At 41.1% G+C, this 26,446-nt stretch overlaps 1 protein-coding gene across 1 annotated transcript in view; it reads left to right on the top strand.

The window, feature by feature from the left end:
• The window catches only part of LOC128696634 (cytochrome P450 9e2), an 88,526-nt gene that overhangs the window by 41,831 nt on the left and 20,249 nt on the right, over window positions 1-26,446 (top strand). The window contains exon 4 of the mRNA XM_070094411.1: window positions 12,814-13,032. Within this exon, the coding sequence (XP_069950512.1) occupies window positions 12,814-13,032 (219 nt within the window). The remainder of the gene's footprint in view (window positions 1-12,813; window positions 13,033-26,446) is intronic.

Raw genomic sequence — 26,446 nt, 5'->3', positions numbered from 1 at the left:
GAAGGAGATTTGTTAGTAAACTGTGTAGATGAGACTGAAGTAGATCTCATGATTAATCAGTATTATGAGTTAGAGGAAAAGATTCTTGTAAAAGTCAGGCCTTGAATAAATTAAAATGTGTAAACCAGGCAGTTAATCAGTCTGCTCCAACAAATATGTCTTTGCCAAAACTCCCAGAATTGTGTTTGCCTGTGTTTAATCCTGGAGAAAATTGGGAGGAATTTTGGTAAATTTTTAAAGCAGCTGTGCACGACAGGAGTGACCTAGCATGTGTAACTAAATTATTTTACCTCAAAGGACAGGTAAGAGGAGATACTCACATACTCATACAAACCTTTCCCAATGTAGATGACTCTTACAAGGAAGCAGTTAACTTGTTGAAAGTCACTTATGGTAATACAGAACAAAGTAGGTTGGATCTAGTGAATATCATTGTTAATTTAAAATCTCCAGATCACACTTACAAAGGTTTACAGCAGTTTAGAGTTAAACTGGAGAGCACTCTCAAAACTTTAAGTAATAAATATAATCTGAAGGAATCAGACTGGTTATTGAATGCCATGGTACAGAATAAATTAAGCTGTAAAACACTTGAATGACTCTCAAACAAATATCACAAGGGTTATTTTGGTCTGGAAGAAATAAGACTAGGTCTACAAGAATTAATTGTTCAGTTGCAGACCAGCCAACCAACTCATTTTAAAGATGCAACCCATAATAATTCTTAGGTATCTGTCAAGTTTCACAAAGGGAAAAATTATCCAAATGGTAATAATCAAAATTCGTTTCTTAAAAAGAGTTGCATAGGTGCATATCAAGTAGCAGGAATCAGAAATAATGATTCTCCACAAGGTAAGAAGAATAAATACCCTCCTAAGAGTAGCCCAGTTAATAAGAAACCAGTCAAAGAAAAGAGAGATTGTCTTTTCTGCAAGGGTACTCATTTTCTAAGAATTGCAATGCATACAATTCATGGAATGATAAAGTTGAAAGATTGGAGGAACTTGACAGATGTATCAGGTGTTTAGGTAATCACAATGTAAAGGATTGTCATTCCAAATTAAACAATTGTTATCAATGTCACAAAGGAAGACACCATATAGTCATGTGTAAAGGTCTATATGATAATGTTGATAATAATGATAATGTTGACAATCCTGACACAACAGTGGCTAATGTAAAAATTGCTGCTAATATTAATAATGATGGTTTTGCTGAAGTAGCCTTACCTGTGTTACAGGTAAAAATTGATGATAAAAGGCATAAATCAAAAAATGTAAATGCATTATTGGACCAGGGATCCCAACGTACTTTCATAAAACGTAAATGTCTTGATGGTATGAAAGTACAGATGGGAGATCCCACAACTTTAAAATTATCTGGTTTTCTCTCGGATAAAAGGTCTCAATTGTATGACACTGTTTATGTAACTGTCAGGTTGGGAAATGAGAAAAAACGTGTTAATGCAGTAATTGTAGATAGACTTCCAGAGAAAATATCTACAGTAGGACTTAGTAAAGCTACAGAAAGACTTTCACATAATGTAAATTTAGCACCTTCTGGTGTAAATGATGATTCTGTAGGCCCAATAAATATTCTGATAGGTAGTGACTGTTATGCCTCCTTTGTAAAGGGAATGGTAAAGAAATGTGATGTTACCCTTTTGAAGACTGCAGGAGGCCATGTAATGTATGGTAGGATTCCTCGTAATAATAATTCATGACTAGAGGAAACTACAAATACCATAACTGTGTGTCTTACTCATGAAATCGTTCCCTAGTATATTTCTTCTGTAGAGGATGGTGTTGAGCCAGTGCATAAATTGTGGGAATTAGACAGCATTGGAATAAATGTAAATGAAGAAAGCCCAGATGTTTCTTTTACTCAGGAACAATACCTGAGAGATGTAAAATTTGAATCTGGACAATACTAGGTACGACTTCCGTGGAGACTGAACCATCCAGAATTGCCCACTAATTACTGAATGGCATATGGACAGTTAAGGCTCAGCTCCGCAAACTGAGTAAGACACCAGAATTGTTAACTGCCTATAATGATATAATTGCTGAGCAGTTAATTAATAAATTTATAGAAGAGGTACCTCCTGAGCAAGCCAAAATTTATGGTCACTATTTGCCACATCATGGAGTGAAGAAGGATTCTAAGACCACTCCTCTGAGAATTGTGTTTAATTGTAGTGCCAGGAGTAACAAAAATGTGCCTAATTTAAATGACTGATGACAGGTCCGTCGTTGACGGAAAAATTAGGAGATATCTTATTAAATTTCAGGATGAAGAATTATGCCTTTACGGCTGACATAAGTAAAGCTTTCCTAAGAGTGGGTTTACAAGAGGCTGACCGGGATTGTACCCACTTCTTATGGCCTGAGAATCCTAGTGACCCACTTAGCCCTCTGAAAACCTTTCGCTTTAGGAGCGTATTATTTGGTACTACATCCAGTCCGTTCCTACTTCAAGCGACGATAAATGCACACCTTAAACGTATGGGAAGTCCATTGAGTAAAGTAATGAGCAAACAATTTTATGTGGACAATTTCCTGAGTGTGACGTCAACTGAAGAGGAACTGTTAATGACTCATGGAGAGGCTAATAAAATAATGCAAAGTGCAAATATGCCTCTGAGGGAATGGAATAGTAATTCGTCTAAATTAAAGGACAAAATAAGTAAAGATTACCCTGGAGATGGAAACAGTAAAATTGTGAACGTACAAATCAGAGTCGCTGAAATTAATCAGATGCAAGAGAAGTATAATAGTTTTGGTCAGCATATGTTAACCTTTAATCATATACCAGGTGAGGAGAATCCAGTTGATTTTTTGTCTCGAGGTTTACCTTACGCTAAATTAGTAAATGCTGTATCATGGTTTAAAGGACCGAGCTGGTTGGTAAATAAAGCTAATTGGCCTGTACAAAAGGCATATATTGCTCCTGTTGAAATTACTGTGACCACCACTCCAATAGTTTGTCCTTCCTTAGCCATTGATATAAATAGGTATTCTTCTTTACCCAAACTAATCAATGTAACTAATTTGGTGTTTAAATTTCTAAACAAGATGAATATCTCATATAAGTTTTCACATCCTCTTGAATATTGGATAAAGAGGGTACAAAAAGAAATCTATGGAAATGAGATTAAATTGATGATGGAAAGAAAAATTGTGAAAGGTTCCATAATAGAAATTGGGGCTGCATTTAGAGAACAATGTAATTAGGTGCAGAGGTAGTTTACAAAATGCTGAATTGGGTGATTATGCTAAACACCCTATCTTACTGACCAAAACTCATCTAACAAATTTGATTGTTCTAAATGCCCATAAAAATGTAATGAATGGTGGGGTACAAGATACCTTAAATTGCATTTGGGAAACTTTCTGGATTCCACAAGGATGGCAAAGTGTAAAAAGGGTAATTAAATCTTGTGTAATATGTCGCCGTGTGGATGCCAGATCCTATATGTACCCAGGTCCTCCACCATTGCCAAAGGAGCGTGTACAATTAGTGAAACCATTTGATGTAACAGGTGTAGACTATAGTGGTCCAATAATTTTAACAGGTACTTCAGACGGTATTCCACTGAAAGTGTATGTTTGTTCACCTGTACTGCTACTAGGGTTGTTCATTTAGAAGTGGCACAGGACTTGTCTGCAGAACAGTTTATACAGCTGTTTCGAAAATTTGCCACTAGGAGATCCTGTCCGAGATTGATGATTTCGGATAATGCCACGAATTTTGTAGCAGGTGCTCAACATTTGATAGAGTTAAATAATAGTAACGATGTTCAAACTCTGTTAACCCAGCGAGGGTGTACCTGGAAATTTATTACTCCCAGAGCCCCTTGGCAGGGGGGGGGCTGCACGAAAGACTTATAGGCACAGTGAAGCGGTGTCTCCGTAAAGTACTACACCGGAAAAAAATTAATTTGGAAGAATTCCGTGCAGTGTTAGTGGAGGCGGAGAATCATATAAATAATAGGCCTCTCTCGTACATGAGTGATACACCTGATGCAGATGTATTAACACCTTCTCACCTAATATGTGGAAGGAAATTGGAAGCTGCCCCTGTCTATAGAGATAATCCGGAAGAAAGTGATGAAGATTACAATGATGCGGCAGTGTTGTTTAATAAATTTAAAATGTTAAATAAAGTAATTGATCATTTGTCTAATGTGTGGCATAAGGAATACCTTCTTACACTACGTGAACAATTTTATCGTGCGACAGAGGCAATAAATCGACAGAACATTCAACCAGGTGACATTGTGATGATTGATACTGAACAACATCGAACATTGTGGCCTCTGGGTAAAGTATTGACATTGTACCCAGATGCACAAGGTGTTGTCAGGAATGTCAAAGTGTTGTGTCGTGGCCAAGAAAGTTTACACACAATAAATTGATTCCCAGGGAATTAACTGGTGTTCACACAACGTAAATGAAAATCTGAGGGAAAGTGACACGAGTGATATGGAAGATAACGCTGACCAAGTGATGCCGGAAAATGAAATTGTAGTAAGACCTACTAGGAGAACAGCCACTCAAGCCAGAACCGGCTGGAATCGTCTCCTAAAGAAAGGAGTAATTTGAGTCGTTTAGCCACGAACTCTGCCCGGCCGCAGTGTGGAAAATACTGTATATATTTTCCAGAAATACAGTAGTTATATGTAAATAGATGGCCATACTGTATTTAATAAAAATTATGTTATAAAAATGGAAAAAACCCTGCGCCTGCACAGACGGGACTTGCCATTGTTGTTTGAATTTGGATTAGAAACGTTGGTGAAATCGGAAGAATTTTCATGCTCTAGAGGTTAAAATTGGGCTGACACCTCTCAAATAGGAGCCGAAATTGTTGGATGTGCATTCCTGCATAATTTGAGATATCAGGCGACTGGACAAGACAGCTCCAGGAACCTCAGATAAGTTTGTTTATGTTTTCAACTCTGGCCAGTGTTATTTTCATGGATAGACAGGGAGGTTTTCTGAGTATGATACACCTTAATCTCCAGTCAAATTGGTGAATGATATTAGGATATTCTCTTTCTGTTATGTAAATGTGAGTATATATAATCCTTTTTTAATTTTAATGTACAGTCCACAAATTTATATATTTACCAGCATTCCTGGTGATACATATTTCATTTGTAATTAATAGGTCCAGAGCAACTTGTGGATATGACAGTGGTAGGTATCGAAGGGGGACATTTTTTGCGACCTAGGTGTCCCAAATTCCTACTTGTCTAACTGATAAATAATAATTATCCTTGTTCATTTACTGTTATGTACATAATGATACATTCAGATAAATGTAATTTTCCACAAAAACTGTTTTATCGAATTTTGTTTTTTATCGGTGCATGCTCGTTTTCGTCGATTATCTCGGAAGTAAGTTATTCATGTATTTCTTTAAACAGCACCATTAATACAGAAGGTCTGAGCTTGCTACCATCTGCAGCTCATAAGGCTGCCATCCCCACGAGCCCCTTCGAGGCGGAGTAGATGGCAGACCAGAGGCCTAGCTTCTCCCTACGAGCCCCGTGAGGGCGGGGAATGTGGCTAGGCCTGGGGACACTTGGTCCCAAAGATGAGGAGGTACTTGTCCTTCCTCCCATGGGGGACTTAAGTCTCGAGACACTCCCCAGATAGGGAGCCAAGGCCGGGTCACCACTACTTGGAAAAGACCCGGGCCGGGAGAATACCGGTGAATAAAAAAAAAAAAAAAAAAAAAAAAGCACCATTAATAATGATAGAAATGCAATGAATTTCACAGACAACATAAAATAATGATTGTTTTACAAACAGGTGAAATTATTTTGTGTCAATTTTTTTTGTGTGTGAGAAAATAGGCAGATATTTTGCTGAATGTCAAAACCATACAAACCTTATTTTTTTAAGAATGATGATAGGATAAATTACAGTGATTAGTGTCTTAATAAATTACGATTAGCAATATTATATGAGCAGGTAGTGAACAAACAGCATCTGGCAGTGCCAGTACGTGCCTATTGCTTATCATATATAATTTTTTGGTAAATATCCTTTTCTCAGTTGTTTGTTGGGAAATCTTATTAAAAATTGAACAATGTATGATGGAAAGATGCTTCTTAATATACACCAAAAATTGAAAGAAATCGGACGATAAATAAAAAAAGTAGCCGCCCCTAAGGAAGTGAAATTGTTGTACCATAAAATGATTTCCAACACCTAATTGAAGTTATATTGGTACAATAAAAATCTCACACAGCCTTCAGTATATAGTGTGGAAAATATGAACCTGTATTAGATACCTGATATAATTTTCAGTAACTTTAACCAAACCCATCCTAACACCACTATACCAAACCTATCCTAACACCACTTTACCAAACCCATCCTATCATCACTTTACCAAACCCATCCTAACATCACTTCCAAACCCATCCTAGCATCACTTTACCAAACCCATCCTAACATCACTTTACCAAACCCATCCTAACATCACTCCTAACATACCACCAAACCCAATTCTATCACTCAAACCCATCTCAAAACCCATCCTAACACCACTTTACCAAACCCATCCTATCATCACTCTACCAAACCCATCCTAACACCACTTTACCAAACCCATTCTATCATCACTCTACCAAACCCATCCTAACACCACTTTACCAAACCCATCCTATCATCACTCTACCAAACCCATCCTAACACCACTTTACCAAACCCATTCTATCATCATTCTACCAAACCAATCCTAACACCACTTTACCAAACAGATCCTAACACCACTTTACCAAACCCATCCTAACATCACTTTACCAAACCCATCCTCAAATTACTTCCAAACTCATACTAACACAACTTTACCAAACCCATCATAACTCGACTTTACCAAACCCATCCTAACATCACTTTACCAAACTCATCCTAACATCAATTTACCAAACCCATCGTAACACAACTTTACCAAACCTATCCTAACACCACTTTACCAAACCGATCCTAGCATCACTTTACCAAACCCATCCTAAAATCACTTTACCAAACCCATCCTAACATCACTTTACCAAACCCATCCTAACATCACATCCAAAACCATCCTAACATCACTTTACCAAACCCATCCTAACATTACTTTACCAAACCCATCCTAACATCACTTTACCAAACCCATCTTAACATCACTTCCAAACCCATCCTTACATCACTTCCAAACCCATCCTAACACCACTTTACCAAACCCATCCTAACATCACTTTACCAAACCCATCCTAACATCACTTTACCAAACCCATCCTAACATCACTTCCAAACCCATCCTAACATCACTTTACCAAACCCATCCTAACATTACTTTACCAAACCCATCCTAACATCACTTTACCAAACCCATCTTAACATCACTTCCAAACCCATCCTTACATCACTTCCAAACCCATCCTAACACCACTTTACCAAACCCATCCTAACATCACTTTACCAAACCCATTGTAACATCACTTCCAAAACCATCCTAACATCACTTTACCAAACCGATCCTAACATCACTTTACCAAACCCATCCTAACATCACTTTACCAAACCCATTTTAACATCACTTCCAAACCCATCCTTACATCACTTTTAAACCCATCCTAACACCACTTTACCAAACCCATCCTAACATCACTTTACCAAGCCCATCCTAACATCACTTTACCAAACCCATCCTAACATCACTTCCAAACCCATCCTAGCATCACTTTACCAAACCCTTCCTAACATCACTTTACCAAGCCCATCCTAACATCACTTCCAAACCCATCCTAACATCAGTCTACTAAACCCATCCTAACATCACTTCCAAACCCATCCTAACATCACTTTACCAAACCCATCCTAACATCACTTCCAAACCCATCCTAACATCACTTCCAAACCCATCCTAGCATCACTTTACCAAACCCATCCTAACATCACTTTACCAAACTCATCCTAACATCACTTTACCAAACCCATCCTAACACAACTTTACAAACCCATCCTAACACCACTTTACCAAACCCATCCTAGCATCACTTTACCAAACCCATCCTAACATCACTTTACCAAACCCATCCTGACATCATTTTACCAAACCCATCCTAACATCACTTCCAAACTCATCCTAACATCACTTTACCAAACCCATCCTAACATTACTTTACCAAACCCATCCTAACATCACTTTACCAAACCCATCCTAACATCACTTCCAAACCCATCCTAGCATCACTTTACCAAACCCATCCTAACATCACTTTACCAAACCCATCCTAACATCACTTCCAAAACCATCCTAACATCACTTTACCAAACCCATCCTAACATCACTTTACCAAACCCATCCTAACATCACTTTACCAAACCCATTTTAACATCACTTCCAAACCCATCCTTACATCACTTTTAAACCCATCCTAACACCACTTTACCAAACCCATCCTAACATCACTTTACCAAGCCCATCCTAACATCACTTTACCAAACCCATCCTAACATCACTTCCAAACCCATCCTAGCATCACTTTACCAAACCCTTCCTAACATCACTTTACCAAGCCCATCCTAACATCACTTCCAAACCCATCCTAACATCAGTCTACTAAACCCATCCTAACATCACTTCCAAACCCATCCTAACATCACTTTACCAAACCCATCCAAACATCACTTCCAAACCCATCCTAACATCACTTCCAAACCCATCCTAGCATCACTTTACCAAACCCACCCTAACATCACTTTACCAAACTCATCCTAACATCACTTTACCAAACCCATCCTAACACAACTTTACAAACCCATCCTAACACCACTTTACCAAACCCATCCTAGCATCACTTTACCAAATCCATCCTAACATCACTTTACCAAACCCATCCTGATATCACTTTACCAAACCCATCCTAACATCACTTCCAAACCCATCCTAACATCACTTTACCAAACCCATCCTAACATTACTTTACCAAACCCATCTTAACATCACTTCCAAATCCATCCTTACATCACTTCCAAACCCATCCTAACACCACTTTACCAAACCCATCCTTACATCACTTTACCAAACCTATCCTAACATCACTTTACCAAACCCATCCTAACATCACTTCCAAACCCATCCTAGCATCACTTTACCAAACCCTTCCTAACATCACTTTACCAAGCCCATCCTAACATCACTTTACCAAACCCATCCTAACATCACTTCCAAACCCATCCTAGCATCACTTTACCAAACCCATCCTAACATCACTTTACCAAACCCATCCTAACATCACTTCTAAACCCATCCTAACATCACTCTACCAAACCCATCCTAACATCACTTCCAAACCTATCCTAACATCACTTCCAAACCCATCCTATCATCACTTCCAAACCTATCCTAACATAATTCTACCAAACCCATCCTAACATCACTTCCAAACCCATCCTAACATCACTCTACCAAACCCATCCTAACATCACTTCCAAACCCATCCTAACATCACTTCCAAACCCATCCTATCATCACTTCCAAACCTATCCTAACATAATTCTACCAAACCCATCCTAACATCACTTCCAAACCTATCCTAACATCACTTCCAAACCCATCCTAACATCACTTCCAAACCCATTCCAACAGCACTTCCAAACCCATCCTAACATCACTTTACCAAACCCATCCTAACATCACTTCCAAACCCATCCTAACATCACTCTACCAAACCCATCCTAACATCACTTCCAAACCCATCCTAACATCACTTCCAAACCCATCCTAGCCTCACTTTACCAAACCCATCCTAACATCACTTTACCAAACCCATCCTAACATCACTTCCAAACCCATCCTAACATCACTTTACCAAACCCATCCTAACATCACTTCCAAACCCATCCTAACATCACTCTACCAAACCCATCCTAACATCACTTCCAAACCTATCCTAACATCACTTCCAAACCCATCCTAACATCACTTCCAAACCCATCCCAACATCACTTCCAAACCCATCCCAACATCACTTTACCAAACCCATCCTAACATCACTTCCAAACCTATCCTAACATAACTCAACCAAACCCATCCTAACATCACTTCCAAACCTATCCTAACTTCACTTCCAAACCTATCCTAACATCACTTCCAAACCCATCCTAACATCACTTCCAAACCCATCCCAACATCACTTTACCAAACCCATCCTAACATCACTTCCAAACCCATCCTAGCATCATTTTACTAAACCCATCCTAACATCACTTTACCAAGCCCATCCTAACATCACTTCCAAACCCATCCTAATATCACTCTACCAAACCCATCCTAATATCACTTCCAAACCCATCCTAACATCACTCTACCAAACCCATCCTAACATCACTTCCAAACCTATCCTAACATCAGTTCCAAACCCATCCTAACATCACTTCCAAACCCATCCTGCCATCACTTTACCAAGCCCATCCTAACATCACTTCCAAACCCATCCTAGCATCACTTTACCAAACCCATCCTAACATCACTTTACCAAACCCATGCTAGCATCACTTTACCAAACCCATCCTAACATCACTTTACCAAACCCATCCTAACATCACTTCCAAATCCATCCTAACATCACTCTACCAAACCCATGCTAACATCACTTCCGAACCCATCCTAACATCACTCTACCAAACCCATCCTAACATCACTTCCAAACCCATCCTAACATCACTGTACCAAACCCATCCTAACATCACTTCCAAACCTATCCTAACATAACTCTACCAAACCCATCCTAACATCACTTCCAAACCTATCCTAACATCACTTCCAAACGCATCCTAACATCACTTCGAAACCCATCCTAACATAACTCTACCAAACCCATCCTAACATCACTTCCAAACCTATCCTAACATCACTTCCAAACCCATCCTAACATCACTTCCAAACCCATCCTACCATCACTTTACCAAACTCATCCTAACATCACTTCCAAACCCATCCTAGCATCACTTTACCAAACCCATCCTAACATCACTTTACCAAACCCATCCTAACATCACTTCCAAACCCATCCTAACATCACTCTACCAAACCCATGCTAACATCACTTCCAAACCCATCCTAACATCACTCTACCAAACCCATCCTAACATCACTTCCAAACCCATCCTAACATCACTCTACCAAACCCATCCTAACATCACTTCCAAACCTATCCTAACATCACTTCCAAACCCATCCTAACATCACTTCCAAACCCATCCTAACATCACTTCCAAACCCATCCTAACATAACTCTACCAAACCCGTCCTAACATCACTTCCAAACCTATCCTAACATCACTTCCAAACCCATCCAAACATTACTTCCAAACCCATCCTACCATCACTTTACCAAACCCATCTTAACATCACTTCCAAACCCATCCTAGCATCACTTTACCAAACCCATCCTAACATTACTTTACCAAACCCATCCTAACATCACTTCCAAACCCATCCTAACATCACTCTACCAAACCCATCCTAACATCACTTCCAAACCTATGCTAACATCACTTCCAAACCCATCCTAACATCACTTCCAAACCTATCCTAACATCACTTCCAAACCTATCCTAACATCTCTTCCAAACCTATCCTAACATCACTTCCAAACCTATCCTAACATCACTTCCAAACCTATCCTAACATCACTTCCAAACCCATCCTAACATCACTTCCAAACCCATCCTAACATCACTTCCAAACCCATCCTAACATCACTTCCAAACCCATCCTGACATCACTTCCAAACCCATCCTAACATCACTTCCAAACCTATCCTAACATCACTTCCAAACCCATCCTAACATCACTTCCAAACCCATCCTAACATCACTTCCAAACCCATCCTAACATCACTTCCAACCCCATCCTAACATCACTTCCAAACCCATCCTAACATCACTTCCAAACCCATCCTAACATCACTTCCAAACCCATCCTAACATCACTTCCAAACCAAGCTAAATGAAACCGAACTATGCTAAAGATAGCTAACCTAAAGTTACACTGCCAAGCTAAACAAAATCAAACTCTACTCCTAACATTTTTAATGTAGTAAAAATGAACAGACTAAATCTCAGTTGTGGGTCACACAGTGTTGAATTACAGACAGGTATTAAGCCCAGGGTGGTAAAAAATGAAGAAATTATTAAAATTTTACTTACCATAAATTAACTCAAAACAATAATTTTTGTGTCTGATATGAAAGTTAATAAAATTATATAATTTTTTTTATAGCATTATTTAAGACGTACGTCTGTTGCGGTGATGCTATCCAAAATTTTATGGATTTTTTCGATAAAAAAGCTCCAATTAAAAGCAATAAAAATAATAGTGAAATCTGATTCCTCATGTCTTAAAATATATAAATTAATGAATCATTCACTTCTGAGTTTTATTTGGTAGGTAAGATATTTATGACAAATTGATCATACGATTTGTTTAAGTGTATCTGGTTCTACGGAACTCCCTTGAAGAGGGTATTAATAGTTTTTTTTTTTATTCTCTCAAGAATCAATTATTCATGGCCCAAAGAATTTGAAAACCTTTTTCCTTATATTCACATGTTACATTGACTGTAAGTCGTATAAAGGATATCACAGTAATATCCTAATTTATTGAGAGGAAAGATATTGTCAATTAATATGCCTGCAGTTGAAGTTAGAAGTTTTGGTCTATATAAAATACATTCTATAACTGAGTTTACCTTTAAATTATGAAACATAAAATAAAACTGAGTAAAATAAAGTTATATCGTTACAGTGCTGACGGATGAATCCATTGTGGCTCAGAGTGTGTTGTTCTTACTCGCTGCCTTTGATACGACGGCCTCAACTATCGCTTTCGCGTCCTTCCTCTTGGCCAAGTACCCCGTACACCAGCAGCGTCTCCGCCAGGAACTGCAGCAGATGGTTCAGGAACATGGTGATGTTACCTACCAGGGCATCATGGAAGCCACATTCCTCGATGCTTGTATAATGGGTAAGACGATCTTGTAATAATCATAGTTATTACGTCAATGTACTTTTTGGTGATTCATTCTTTTGAGAGTTAATTGCATGTTCATATTCTTCGTCAATCCCAGGCAGAGGCAGGAACCAGAAAAGAGGTGCAGCAGTTGATGGTAACCTCACAGGTGGTTAGACCCACTAGAGGAAGTAGGTCATGACCATGTTATGAATGATTTATTTCCGCTTGTGTGTTCCACCTTCAACTGCAACATTTCTTTTCTGAATAGAATATATGTGTTCATTCTCCTGCCTTTCCTTTAGATTGGTCAAGGCTAATCAGAGAAACACCCACCATTAGTGAGGGACTGATTCCCTCAGATTCCAATGACTCAATTTTATAAACACTGTATTAAATTGAAAAAGCCACTGGGTAGCAAAGCGTTTTAATAATAAAGATACCCAGGCATTACACTTGTGTTTTGTTAATTAAAACGAATATAACACTCTTTTAAAGTTAATGTTAGAAAAGGTCTAAAGATAATGGTAGACAGGGCTCCAAGAAGTATCCAGGTCGGAGGCCATCCTTGCCTTTACCCACGATGGAGGTGAAGGGCCATCCTTGCCTTTACCCACGATGGAGGTGAAGGGCCATCCTTGCCTTTACCCACGATGGAGGTGAAGGGCCATCCTTGCCTTTACCCACGATGGAGGTGAAGGGCCATCCTTGCCTTTACCCACGATGGAGGTGAAGGGCCATCCTTGCCTTTACCCACGATGGAGGTGAAGGGCCATCCTTGCCTTTACCCACGATGGAGGTGAAGGGCCATCCTTGCCTTTACCCACGATGGAGGTGAAGGGCCATCCTTGCCTTTACCCACGATGGAGGTGAAGGGCCATCCTTGCCTTTACCCACGATGGAGGTGAAGGGCCATCCTTGCCTTTACCCACGATGGAGGTGAAGGGATGACAGCTCCGTAGAAGCGTGACTCTTTATGAATTCATTTGTTTCAAACGTCAGGAAATATTAATGTTTATAGTAGTCGTAAAAATTAAACGGGAAATAACAATCAATACACATAAAACAAATACATTTTTCTGATAATTAAAGAGGAATATTCATATTATTTTAATTGAAATGAGGCAAAAAAAAAAAAAAAGAAATTCTTCAAGATTAGGAGTTCAAGTAAAAATTACAGAAAAATATTAAATTATTTTAATATATTTTTATGTTAATTTTATATTAATAATGCTTCTGTTTCCATCACCTTCCTCCTTTCAGTGTAGACGCGATTATGCTTTTCTTTACCGATAATATTTTTAAATTTTAGGTATGTTGAACTATGTGTTTTGTTTATAATAATAATATCTTTATTTTACTACAAGTACATGTACAGGGTATACAGTCCTAGCTGATAACAATGACATACTACTATATAGAAAGTCCCTTGTTATGCTCCGCATTTCGGGCAAATTAGGTCAGTTTTGTCCCAGGATGCGACCCACACCAGTCCACTAACACCCAGGTACCCATTTTACTGATGAGGAACATAGACAACAGGTGGAAAGAAACACGTCCAATGTTTCTACTCTGGCTGGGAATCGAACCCAGGCCCTCGCCGTGTGAAGCGAGAGCGTTAACCACCAGGCCACCAGAGCCCCTTTTACAGTCTTAAATAAAAATATAACTGTTCATAAACTGAACTTTAGCAATATTGTAATGGGAGCTGTACTCATATATTGTATCACTTGCAGATGTATATTAATTTTCCTGGTAAAGGTGTAGATATGTTTAGGGATGAAATGTCTACACTTCTGTTAATGGTTGGTAGACAGCAACCACACAGGGAGGTACTACCGTCCTACCAAATGAGTGTGAAACATAAGCCTGTGATTGTTTTGCATGATGGTACGATTGCTGGTGTCTTTTTCTGTTTCATAAACATGCAAGGTTGCAGGTATGTCTTGCTACTTCTACCTACACTTAGGTCACACTACACATGCATGTACAAGCACATATATACTAACCCCTCTGGGTTTTCTTGTATTTTCTTCCTAGTTCTTGTTCTTGTTTATTTCTACTTATCTCCATGGGGAAGTGAAGCAGAATTCTTCCTCCTTAAGCTATGATTGTCGTAGGAGGCGACTAAATGCCGGGAACAATGGGCTAGTTAACCCCTTCTCCTGTATAAATTACTAAAAAGAAGAAAAAGAAGAACTTTATAAAATTGGGATGTTTGAATGTGCGTGGATGAAGTGCAGATGATAAGAAAAAAGTGATAGCAAAGGTTATGAATGAAAGGAAGATGGATGTCCTGGCCCTAAAACCAAACAAAGTTGATGAGATTAGGGGAGTTTCAGTGGGGAGAAATAAATGGGATTAAGTCAGGAGTATCTGAGAGAGTTAAAGCTAAGGAAGGGGTAGCAAAAATGCTAAAGGATCAGTTATGGAGAGAGAAGAAGGAATATAAATGTATAAATTCTAGGATTATGTGGTTAAAATAAGGGTCGGGTGTGAAAAGTGGGTCATAATAAGTGTGTATGCACCTGGAGAAGAGAGGAGTGTAGAGGAGATAGAGAGATTTAGGAGATGTTAAGCGAGTGTGTAGGAACTTTTGAGCCAAGTGAAAGAGAAATTGTGGTAAGGGACTTAAATGCTAAAGTAGGAGAGGCATTTAGAGAGGGTGGTAGGTAAGTTTGGGTGCTAGGTGTAAATGATAATGGGGAGCATTTGATTGAACTATGTATAGAAAGAGGTTTGGTTATAAGTAACACATATTTTAAAAAAAAGAGGATAAATATGTATACAAGATATGATGTAGGGCGAAATGACAGTAGCTTGTTGGACTACTTATTGGTAGATAAAAGACTGTTGAGTAGACTTCAGGATGTACATGTTTATAGAGGGGCCACAGATATATCAGATCACTTTTCAGTTGTAGCTAGAGTGAGAGTAAATGGTAGATGGGATACAAGGAAAATGGAAGCAGCAAGTAAGAGAGAAGTTAAGGTTTATTATCTAAAGGAGGAGGCAGTTAGAGTAAGATGTAAACAACTATTGGAGGACAGATGGGCTAGTGAGAGCACACGCAATGGGGTAGAAGATGTATGGAGTAAGTTTAAGAATACAGTGTTATAGTGTTCAGCAGAAGTTTTTGGTTACAGGAAAGTGGGTGCGGGAGGGAAGAATGATTGGTGGAATGATGTAAAGAGAGAAAAAGTTTGCATATGAGAGGTTTTTGCAAAGTAGAAGTGATGCAAGGAGGGAGGAGTATATGGAGAGAAAAAGCAAGATTGAAAGAGTGGTGAAGCAATATATAAAGTGAGGAAATGAGAGAGTGGATGAGATGTTATCAACAAATTTGGTTGAAAAAAAGAAAAAGTTTTGGAGTAAGACTAACAAGTTCAGAAAGCCTAGGGAAAGAATGGATTTGTTAGTTAAAATAGAAGAGGAGAGTTATTTATTGGAGAGTGAGAGGTATCGGGAAAATGGAGAGAATATTTTGAGGAATTGTTAAATGTTGACGAAGATAGGGAAACTGTGATTTCGTGCATAGGACAAGAAGGAATAACATCTTATATGAGTGAGAAAGAACCAGTTGTAAGAGTGAAGGAAGTGCGTGGGCCAGTGAATAGAATGAAAGGGGGTATAGCAGCTGGGATTTATGGGATAAAGATAGAAATGCTAATAACAGGTGGGGATATAGTTTTAGAGTGGTTAGTGTTTTAATTTAATAAACGTATGGAAGTAGGTAAGGTACCTAGGGACTGGCAGAGAGCATGCATATTTCCTTTGTTTAAAGGCAAAGGGGACAAAAGTGAGTGTTAAAAATATAAGGGAATAAGTCTATTGAGTATACCTAGTAAAGTGTACGGTAGAGTTATTAATGATGGAATTATGAGTAAGACGGAGAGCAGGATAGCAGATGAACAAGGAGGCTTTAGGAAAGGTGGAGGTGTAGACCAAGTGTTTACAGTGAAACACATAGGTGAACAGTATTTAGATAAGGGTAAAGAAGTTTTTGTGGCATTTTTGGATTTGGAAAAGGCATATGATAGGGTGGATAGGGGGTAATGTGGCAGATGTTGCAGGTATATGGTATAGGAAGTAGGTTACTGAAAACAATGAAAAGTTTTTACGAGGTTAGTGAGGCTCACGTTAGAGTACGTTGGCGAGAGGGGGATTATTTCGTAGTAAAAGTAGGCCTTAGACAGGGAAGTTTGATGTCACCATGGTTGTTCAGTATATTTATAGAGTATTAAGAGAAGTTAATGTTCGGGTGTTGGCAAGAGGTGTGGGGATAAAAAATAAAGAATCTCAACACAAAGTGGGAGTTGTCACAGTTGCTCTTTGCTGATGACACTGTGCTTTTGGGAGATTCTGAAGGTAAGTTGAAGAGGTTGGTTGATGTGTTTGGTAGGGTATGTAAAAGAAAGAAGTTAGAAATGAATATAGGAAAAAGTAAGTTCATGAGGATAACAAGTCTGTGGAGACAAAGAGCTTTATCCACGAAAACAAAGAGGGGAATGTATGGGAGTATAGTTATACCAACACTCTTGTATGGGTGTGAGGCATAGACTGTGAATATTGCAACAAAGAGAAGGCTGGAAGCAGTTGAGATGTCATGTCTGAGGGCAATGTGTGATGAGAGTATAATGCAGAGAATCCGTAGTTTGGAGATTAGGATGAGGTGTGGGATTACCAAAACTATTATCCAGAGGGTTGAGAAGGGGTTATGGAGAATGGAACACAATAGAATGACTTCGAGAGTATACAGATCTATAGTGGAGGGAAGGTGGGGTAGGGGTCGGCCTAGGAAAGGTTGGAGGGAGGGGTTAATGAGGTTTTGTGTGCGAGAGGTCTGGATTTCCAGCGTGCGAGAGCGTGTTAGACAGGAGCGTATGGAAACAAATGGATTTTAGGACTTGAGGTGCTGTTGAAGTGCAAGCAAGGTAACATTTATGAGGGGATTCAGTGAAACCGGCAGGCCGAACTTGAGTCCTGGAGATGGGAACTACAGTGTCTGCACTCTGAAGGAAGGGTGTTAATGCTGCAGTTTTATAACTGTAGTGTAGGCATGCCTCTGGCAAGACAGTGATGGAATGAATGATGATGGAAATTTTCCTTTTTCGAGCCAACCTATCTTGGTGAGAAACGGCCGATGTTTTTAAAAAGAATATATATATATATATATATATATATATATATATATATATATATATATATATATATATATATATATATATATATATATATATATATATATATATATATATATATATATATATATATATATATATATATTTATATATATATATATATATATATATATATATATATATATATATATATATATATATATATATATATATATATATTTATATATATATATATATATATATATATATATATATATATATATATATATATATATATATATATATATATATATATATTAACATTCTACCAGCTATTGTAATGGTTTATTACTTCAGTTACTAATGTATTGATGATATGTTACTGGATTAATGTTTAATTAATGTTTAGACTGTTGAGGTTGGTGAAAGTGGACATATTTTTTCGTTGTTGATTAGAAGTGTCAGCTGTTACCACCAGCCATATGAACACCTTCAATGTGTCGCACTGGGTATTTAGAGGTAGGGTGAGGTAGGGTGAGGTAGGGTGAGGTAGGAAGAGGTAGGGTGAGGTAGGGTGAGGTAGGGTGAGGTAGGGTGAGGTAGGGTGAGGTAGGGTGAGGTAGGGTGAGGTAGGGTGAGGTAGGGTGAGGTAGGAAGAGGTAGGGTGAGGTAGGGTGAGGTAGGGTGAGGTAGGGTGAGGTAGGGTGAGGTAGGGTGAGGTAGGGTGAGGTAGGGTGAGGTAGGGTGAGGTAGGGTGAGGTAGGGTGAGGTAGGGTGAGGTAGGGTGAGGTAGGAAGAGGTAGGGTGAGGTAGGGTGAGGTAGGGTGAGGTAGGGTGAGGTAGGGTGAGGTAGGGTGAGGTAGGGTGAGGTAGGGTGAGGTAGGATGAGGTAGAGTGAGGTAGGATGAGGTAGGGTGAGGTAGGGTGAGGAAGGATGAGGTAGGGTGAGGCAGGGTGAGGCAGGGTGAGGTAGGGTGAGGTAGAGTGAGGTAGGGTGAGGTAGGGTGAGGTAGGGTGAGGTAGGATGCGGTACGGTGAAGTAGGGTGAGGTAGGGTGAGGTAGGGTGAGGTAGGATAAGGTATGGTGAGGTAGGATGAGGTAGGGTGAGGTAGGGTGAGGTAGGGTGAGGTAGGATTAGGTAGGGTGAGGTAGGATGAGGTAGGGTGAGGTAGGATGAGGTAGGGTGAGGTAGGATGAGGTAGGGTGAGGTAGGATGTGGTAGGATGAGGTAGGGTGAGGTAGGATGAGGAAGGATGAGGTAGGGTGAGGAAGGGTGAGGTAGGGTGAGGTAGGATGAGGTAGGGTGAGGTAGGATGAGGTAGGGTGAGGTAGGATGTGGTAGGATGAGGTAGGGTGAGGTAGGATGAGGAACGATGAGGTAGGGTGAGGTAGGGTGAGGTAGGATGAGGTAGGGTGAGGTAGGGTGAGGTAGGGTGAGGTAGGATGAGGTAGGGTGAGGTAGGATGAGGAAGGGTGAGGTAGGATGAGGTAGGATGAGGTATGGTGAGGTAGGATGAGGTAGGGTGAGGTAGGGTGAGGTATGGTGAGGTAGGATGAGGTAGGGTGAGGTAGGGTGATGTAGGGTGAGGTAGGGTGAGGTAGGATGAGGTAGGGTGAGGCAGGGTGAGGCAGGGTGAGGTAGAGTGAGGTAGGGTGAGGTAGGATGAGGTAGGGTAAGGTATGGTGAGGTAGGATGCGGTACAGTGAAGTAGGGTGAGGTAGGGTGAGGTAGGGTGAGGTAGGATGAGGTAGGGTGAGGTAGGATGAGGTAGGGTGAGGTAGGGTGAGGTAGGATTAGGTAGGGTGAGGTAGGATGAGGTAGGGTGAGGTAGGATGTGGTAGGATGAGGTAGGGTGAGGTAGGATGAGGAAGGATGAGGTAGGGTGAGGTAGGGTGAGGTAGGGTGAGGTAGGATGAGGTAGGGTGAGGTAGGGTGAGGTAGGATGAGGTAGGGTGAGGTAGGATGAGGTAGGGTGAGGTAGGATGAGGTAGGGTGAGGTAGGGTGAGGTAGGGTGAGGTAGGATGAGGTAGGGTGAGGTAGGGTGATGTAGGATGAGGTAGGGTGAGGTAGGATGTATAATGGGTTTGTTTGGTAGTCTGGTAGCGGGGTGTGAATGATACGTCTTCGGAGGCTTCTTCGTTCATTAAGTCGTGGTGGGTACACAGGCTTGTGTTGTGCCCATGGCCCGGGAGGGCCATGCCCACGAGAGAGAGCTGGGAGGCCTTGTGTCTTCCTGCTAGGCCGCTGTGTGAGTGAGAGAGAGTCATGGGCCGGCAGGCTGGCGTGCCTACCAAGAGGCCTGGCTACAGAGGGCAGCACCTGAGTGACGCGAAATATGAACTAAGCTGGCAGACAGCATGGGCTGTCTGTGCAGACAGTACAGGCTGTCTACATACGCTCGGCCACCTACCGCGCATCGTCCCGACGCGACAATACTGGTAGTAAAAGAAACTCGGTCTCTCTCTCGTAGGAACAGTGTCCAAAACCCATGCGCCTCATTATCATCCATAACGTCTCTCACTCTACACAATCATAAGCAGCCTTCCAATCCAATGCAAGTACACCCCCTCCACTCTTCCTCCTATCATCTATATAGTCCTTTATCCTCCCATGTCCACTAATCATTACCGCCCCGGCGCACCCATTTGTCCCTTATCTATAACCCTCCCAATAACACTACGTAACCTATTACTTAAAACCCTTGCAAACAATTTATAATCTCCACACATTAAAGATAAACCTCTATAATCCAGGATGCTATTCTGCACTTCCCCCTTCGGAATCATGACAACCCCTGTTCGTTGCGTCATGCCCATGTATTCCTTTACCTTCATTTCATTCAATAAATGCATCATGCATTCCTTCAAGACCTCCCAGTTACTTAAATAAAAATCATTTGGAATGCCATCAATCCCTGGCGTCTTCCTTACACTCATCCCCTGTAACGCCTCCAACACTTCGTCTTCTCTTATCGGTCCCTCTGTCTCCACCCTGTCTTCTGATTCCATGGTTGGTGTTATCCCTTCCTCCATAATATGCAAGTCCCTCTTCTTCGCATTACCCCCTCTCATATATATCTCAAACCATTTATCCGCAAAACCACTCATACCTTCAGTCGTTACTAACCGCTGTCCCACCGTGTACCCACCCACGTCCTGATGTACTTCTAACTTTAACATATTCATTATATTTTCCCGGATCTTTAATCGCCGCAGAACGCAAGCTGATGGTTTATCACCCCATAAAACATCCTCCAACCCACCCCTTAATCTTTCACCATCAAACCTTGCATTCTGCATCTCCAACAATTGGGTCTTCATACCTTCAGTCTCCGATACTGGATAAACTCCATTACTATCTACATAACACTGTTTTAACTGTCCCTCCAAATACCTTTGAAATCTATATTTCCATTGTCCAACCTCCCTTCCTTTCCTCATATAAAAACTACGGATTCCTGGTTTAGCACATTGCTCCCGCCATAGTAATATATCACCTCCCAGCTTGCCTTTATTCCATTCATTTTTCCACCATTCCGCAAAACTAAGTCCACCTTCCATATACTCTAACAAGCTCACATTTAGCTTCCAATAACTCATAAAACGTTTCGGCAACTCACCCCAACCCACGTCCAAAATCACCCCTTTATGATCCGAGAATACTACATTTAGAGTTTCGATATTATTAACTTATATCCCAGGAGAGACATAAATGCGATCGAAACGTGCTGCATATCCACTCCTCACAAAAGTATGCTCCACCACCCACCCTTCCCCACTCATTACATCTACTAATCTGAATCCCCCTAATACATCCCGAAGGACCCCCAACACACACCCGGCTCCTCTCGGCTCCACATCCTTCCTACGGATCACACAATTCCAATCCCCCCCCAAATAATGTATGTATAGGAAGCCCTCGCATATGATAAATAAGAACATCCCTCACAAAATCTTCCTTTATGCGCCTATTGCTGTCTGCAGGCATATAAACACTTACTAAAGACACAGGAACCCCACCCCATGTACCATCTACTCTTACTTGTCTCCCATCCCCCCCTTCTTCCCAGTGTAACATTTGAAATGGACTGGTCTCCGCTATTAAAACTGCAGCACCTCCCTTGAGTTTACCTGTATACCCAGCATAAACTTTGTACCCGTCAACTAATAAATCCCGACCTAACTTAAAATCATGTTCTTATAAAAGGATGACCTGTACCCCATATCGCCTTAAAAAAGGCACTGAACATCCTCCTCTTCACTTCGGCCCTGAGGCCATTTATATTCAATGTTAAACACTTAAAAATGCTAACGGGGTCTTACCAATCGATCTCTTACCATGCGTTTCTTTACGTTTTTGATCAGTATTCTTTTCACTATGCCCGTTCCTAGTCACATCTTTCTCCTTCCCCTTACCCCCTCCCCCCTGACTTTCCTAGCCCATCCACTGTTTGTTTTTTACCCGAACATTGTGCAGGTGTAAGAATATCATCACTGTCCGAGGCAACTGCCTCCCTCATACGTGAAGCCGCAACAGTGATCATTTCTTTCGGACTGCCTTCCTTGTGTATTTCAACTACAGTTTCACAAACCCCTTGTGTTTGCCCATCCCTCCTACTCACATTGCCTCCCTCATGTACCCCTTCCTGATTCATATGTTGCTCATGCAAGCCTATATTCAGCATTCCAGCTTCATGCTGGTCATCCAAAAATTTCTGTATAACATTATTTATGGCAGCCGACACTTCACTACCCAAATCCACTTGTTCCACCTCTTCCTCCATACATATTTTCTCAACGTCCTGTGTTACCTCCGGTAACGTAGCACACTCTTCTGGATTGTCATCCACAATCTCACTCCAAGTCCTACGTGCCCGAATATGTTCTCCTGTAGACTGAGACATCACCGCTCTTTCCTTTTCCCCTCCTGTCCCTGCTCCCTGTGTCCCGGTCGACGAACGTCGTGGACACTGTGCAGCCACATGTTCAAATGCACCACACAATCGACAGGTTCTCCTTTGCACGGCATATGTGACATATACCTGAGTTTTAAAATCACTCAAAGCCACAAATGAAGGTATGGATCGCCGCATGGAGATTTTGAGAGTGAAAGATCCCTCACGCAGTCCCCCATACGTACCATCTGACCATTGTCCAATCGTTGCTTGATGTATCACTCCATATTCCTCAAACGACGCGTTGATGTCTTCTTCATCCGCCTCAAAGGGGACATTCCGTATTTTTACCCTAGTATAGTACTTAGACACGTCCCTCATTCTCACTTCCAAACCAGGGTTAACCGTCATGCACACATCCTGGTACTGATCCACCATCTTGTCATACGTCACAGTCGTCACGAATTTCACGAATATTCTCGTTGAGCTGTTTAATGCAATGCCGTACAGATCTTCATTGTTGATTCCATATGTATCTCGTAAGATAGCAGGCAGTAGAACAGATGCATTTGTGTTATACACCGCACCTTTCAGCACTTCTATGCACACAGTGTTGACACGTCTCCTGACAGCCTGCGCCATCTTGAGAAAATCTCGCAGTGCTACCAACAGACAGAAGCACAACAGCCAACGTCCGCTCTCCACCAAGGGTGTGTGACGAATGCAGGAGCTAAGGTGCAGCACAACCTCCCGGCCCGAAAGCGAAGAGGTCAATGATAGATGAAATGGATAGTTCAGTGTGTGCATGTAGTCAATACCTGTCATTTTCCATTTGTGGTACCATGCTCTGCTCTGTATATGCTTTTAACACTACATTATTTAATGAAATATATTTTCTTACTATAACTGAAAACAACTCCTTTAGGCAATTGGTCACAAGATCTCAATATTAGTCATATATAAGTTGAAGTACTGCCAGGTGGGCGCCTGAGATTATAGAACAATTTATAATCACCGAACAAACTCTTAGTGAACCCACGCAATGTTGACATTGTTACGTAATTATGTTATTAATTTCAATATTATTGTATAGAATTAGGTTATTCTTACGGTTATTATTATAAATTATTTTATTTATATTTTATTTGAAAGGATGCACAAAATACATATACTGGTCAAAACGAATAGTATGTAATGTATATATATATATATATATATATATATATATATATATATATATATATATATATATATATATATATATATATATATATATATATCTGGCATGCTGATAGAGAGAGGCTGTGGGCATCCCGCTCTGTGATTTTGGCACAATATCGTCGAATCAAGAACACCTACCAGGATTATCATCAACAGGCTGGTGTGTGAATATCTGCTGGTCGTGTTGGAAAGGGCCAGAAGACTCCGCATTTCGTCTCTTCCTTCAGAATCAAGAAAAGTTCTGTGTATGTGAATTCAGTGAGGGAACATAACGGTCACCTATGGGTAGGAGAGGTCGGTGAGGGGAGGCCTCATGGAGGAGGAGGAGGAGGCGGAGGTTGAGGGATAAAACTGCCCCCCCCCTTCCCAAACAGGCGCGTATACACCGTGTGCTCGTGCTACAACAATGGAGTGTTTGTTCACCTTGTGCATAGTGTATAGAGTCTATAGTGTACAGTGCATAGTATGTGCATGGCATGCGCATAGCATGTGTAGTATATAACAGTGTGTCGTTGATAGTGGGGGCTGTGCACAGAGCATAGTGGTGTATAGTAACAGGTGCACAGAGCATTGTGGTGTATAGTGACTTGTTCTGGGAGGGAGTGAGTGCCCTACTCCGCCTCATCACACATCTTCCACTCCTCCCTTTCCTCCACAGCCCACCACAAGGACAGGAAACCCCTCTCCTCCCCCTACCACCACCATGAACCACATGCGGTATGTGCCATGCGCCATTTTCCCTTCAGCCTGGGCTTACCACATAGTCTGAGGTATGGCAGATGATGAAGCCAGCCAGCCACAAAGCCAGGGAAACAATGCACCAAACAATGAAAGAAGAGGCACATGTCAGGTGTGTGGAGAGTTTCGAGCACGCAACAGGGATGGCCGCATTCGTGCACACAATGGGTGTGCAGGATCACATATGCCCCCAGCAGAGAGCAGCCCACAGCCTCCACAGGCAGATAACAATTCCAATGGCAACCTCGTCACTTGCGATAACCTTCTGTTGGCATTCAAATCCACTGCTAGCAGTACACTATCCCACATCCCTAAAGCGGCTCGCCCATATGCAGCAGGGAAATTCACAGACCTTCTTAAGCGGGTGAATGGAGGTTCCACCAACTTAGAAGCCCGAGGCACCATCCAAGCATGGCGCAACCTACTCTTGTTCGGCAATGTCTGTCTTGCAGTTCCTGAAACACGAGGGAAACTGCTAACCACGTCAGTTATCAAGGCAGTGCGCAACTACCCAAGAACGGACAACTGTGTCCCTCTGCCCCATCATCGCAAGAATCAAAGAGGTAGACCCAAGAAAAGTCCCACTGAAAATGAGAAAATGTGCGCACAGGTTAGCAAAAAAATCGAAGAAGGTAACACAGTGGGAGCAATAAGAATAATTACAAGTGATGACACTGTAGCCCCCAAGGATGAGACCACGGCCCAAGCACTAAGAGACAAGCATCCAACCAGGAACACCATAGCCATCAACGACAACCCTGAGGAAGACCCCATCATTGAACAATTAATTTTGCCAGAATCGGAAGTCTATAAGGCGATCGTGTCATTTCCAGCAGGATCTGCAGGAGGTTACACTGGAATTCGACCTCAGCACCTCAAAGAGATGGTAAATCCAGTACTCGGTGAATCTGCATCAATTCTTCTCACCGAGTTAACAACTTTCGTCAACAATTGCCTGGCTGGGCGAATCCCAGAAGAAATTAAACCTTTATTTTTTGGAGCCTCACTATGTGCTTTGAAGAAGAGGGATGGGGGAATCAGACCCATTGCGGTTGGAAACACCCTTCGCCGTCTCGTTGCCAAAGCAGCAGTGAGAAACATTCGCCTAGAAGCTGCCACTTTACTCCAGCCACACCAACTGGGCTTTGGGGTCTCTCAAGGCAGTGAAGCTGCAGCTCATGCCGCAAGGGCCTACATCAGGGACCTACCAGAAGACAAGGCCATAGTCAAACTTGATTTTAGAAATGCCTTTAATATGGTGAAGAGAGATGCTGTTTTGCCAGCTGTTCGGGATCGGTTCCCCAGTCTTTTTCCCTTCATTTCAGCCTGCTACAGCAAACCCTCAATTCTTTTGTTTGGAGAACATGTAATTCAATCATCAGAGGGTGTTCAGCAGGGTGACCCACTCACTCCACTTCTCTTCTGCTTGGCAGTAGGAGAACTAATTTCCAGC

Source organism: Cherax quadricarinatus, chromosome 46, assembly GCF_038502225.1.
Source record: "Cherax quadricarinatus isolate ZL_2023a chromosome 46, ASM3850222v1, whole genome shotgun sequence".
Classification (NCBI taxonomy): Eukaryota; Metazoa; Arthropoda; class Malacostraca; order Decapoda; family Parastacidae; genus Cherax; species Cherax quadricarinatus.
This window is presented reverse-complemented; position numbering and strand designations above follow the sequence as displayed.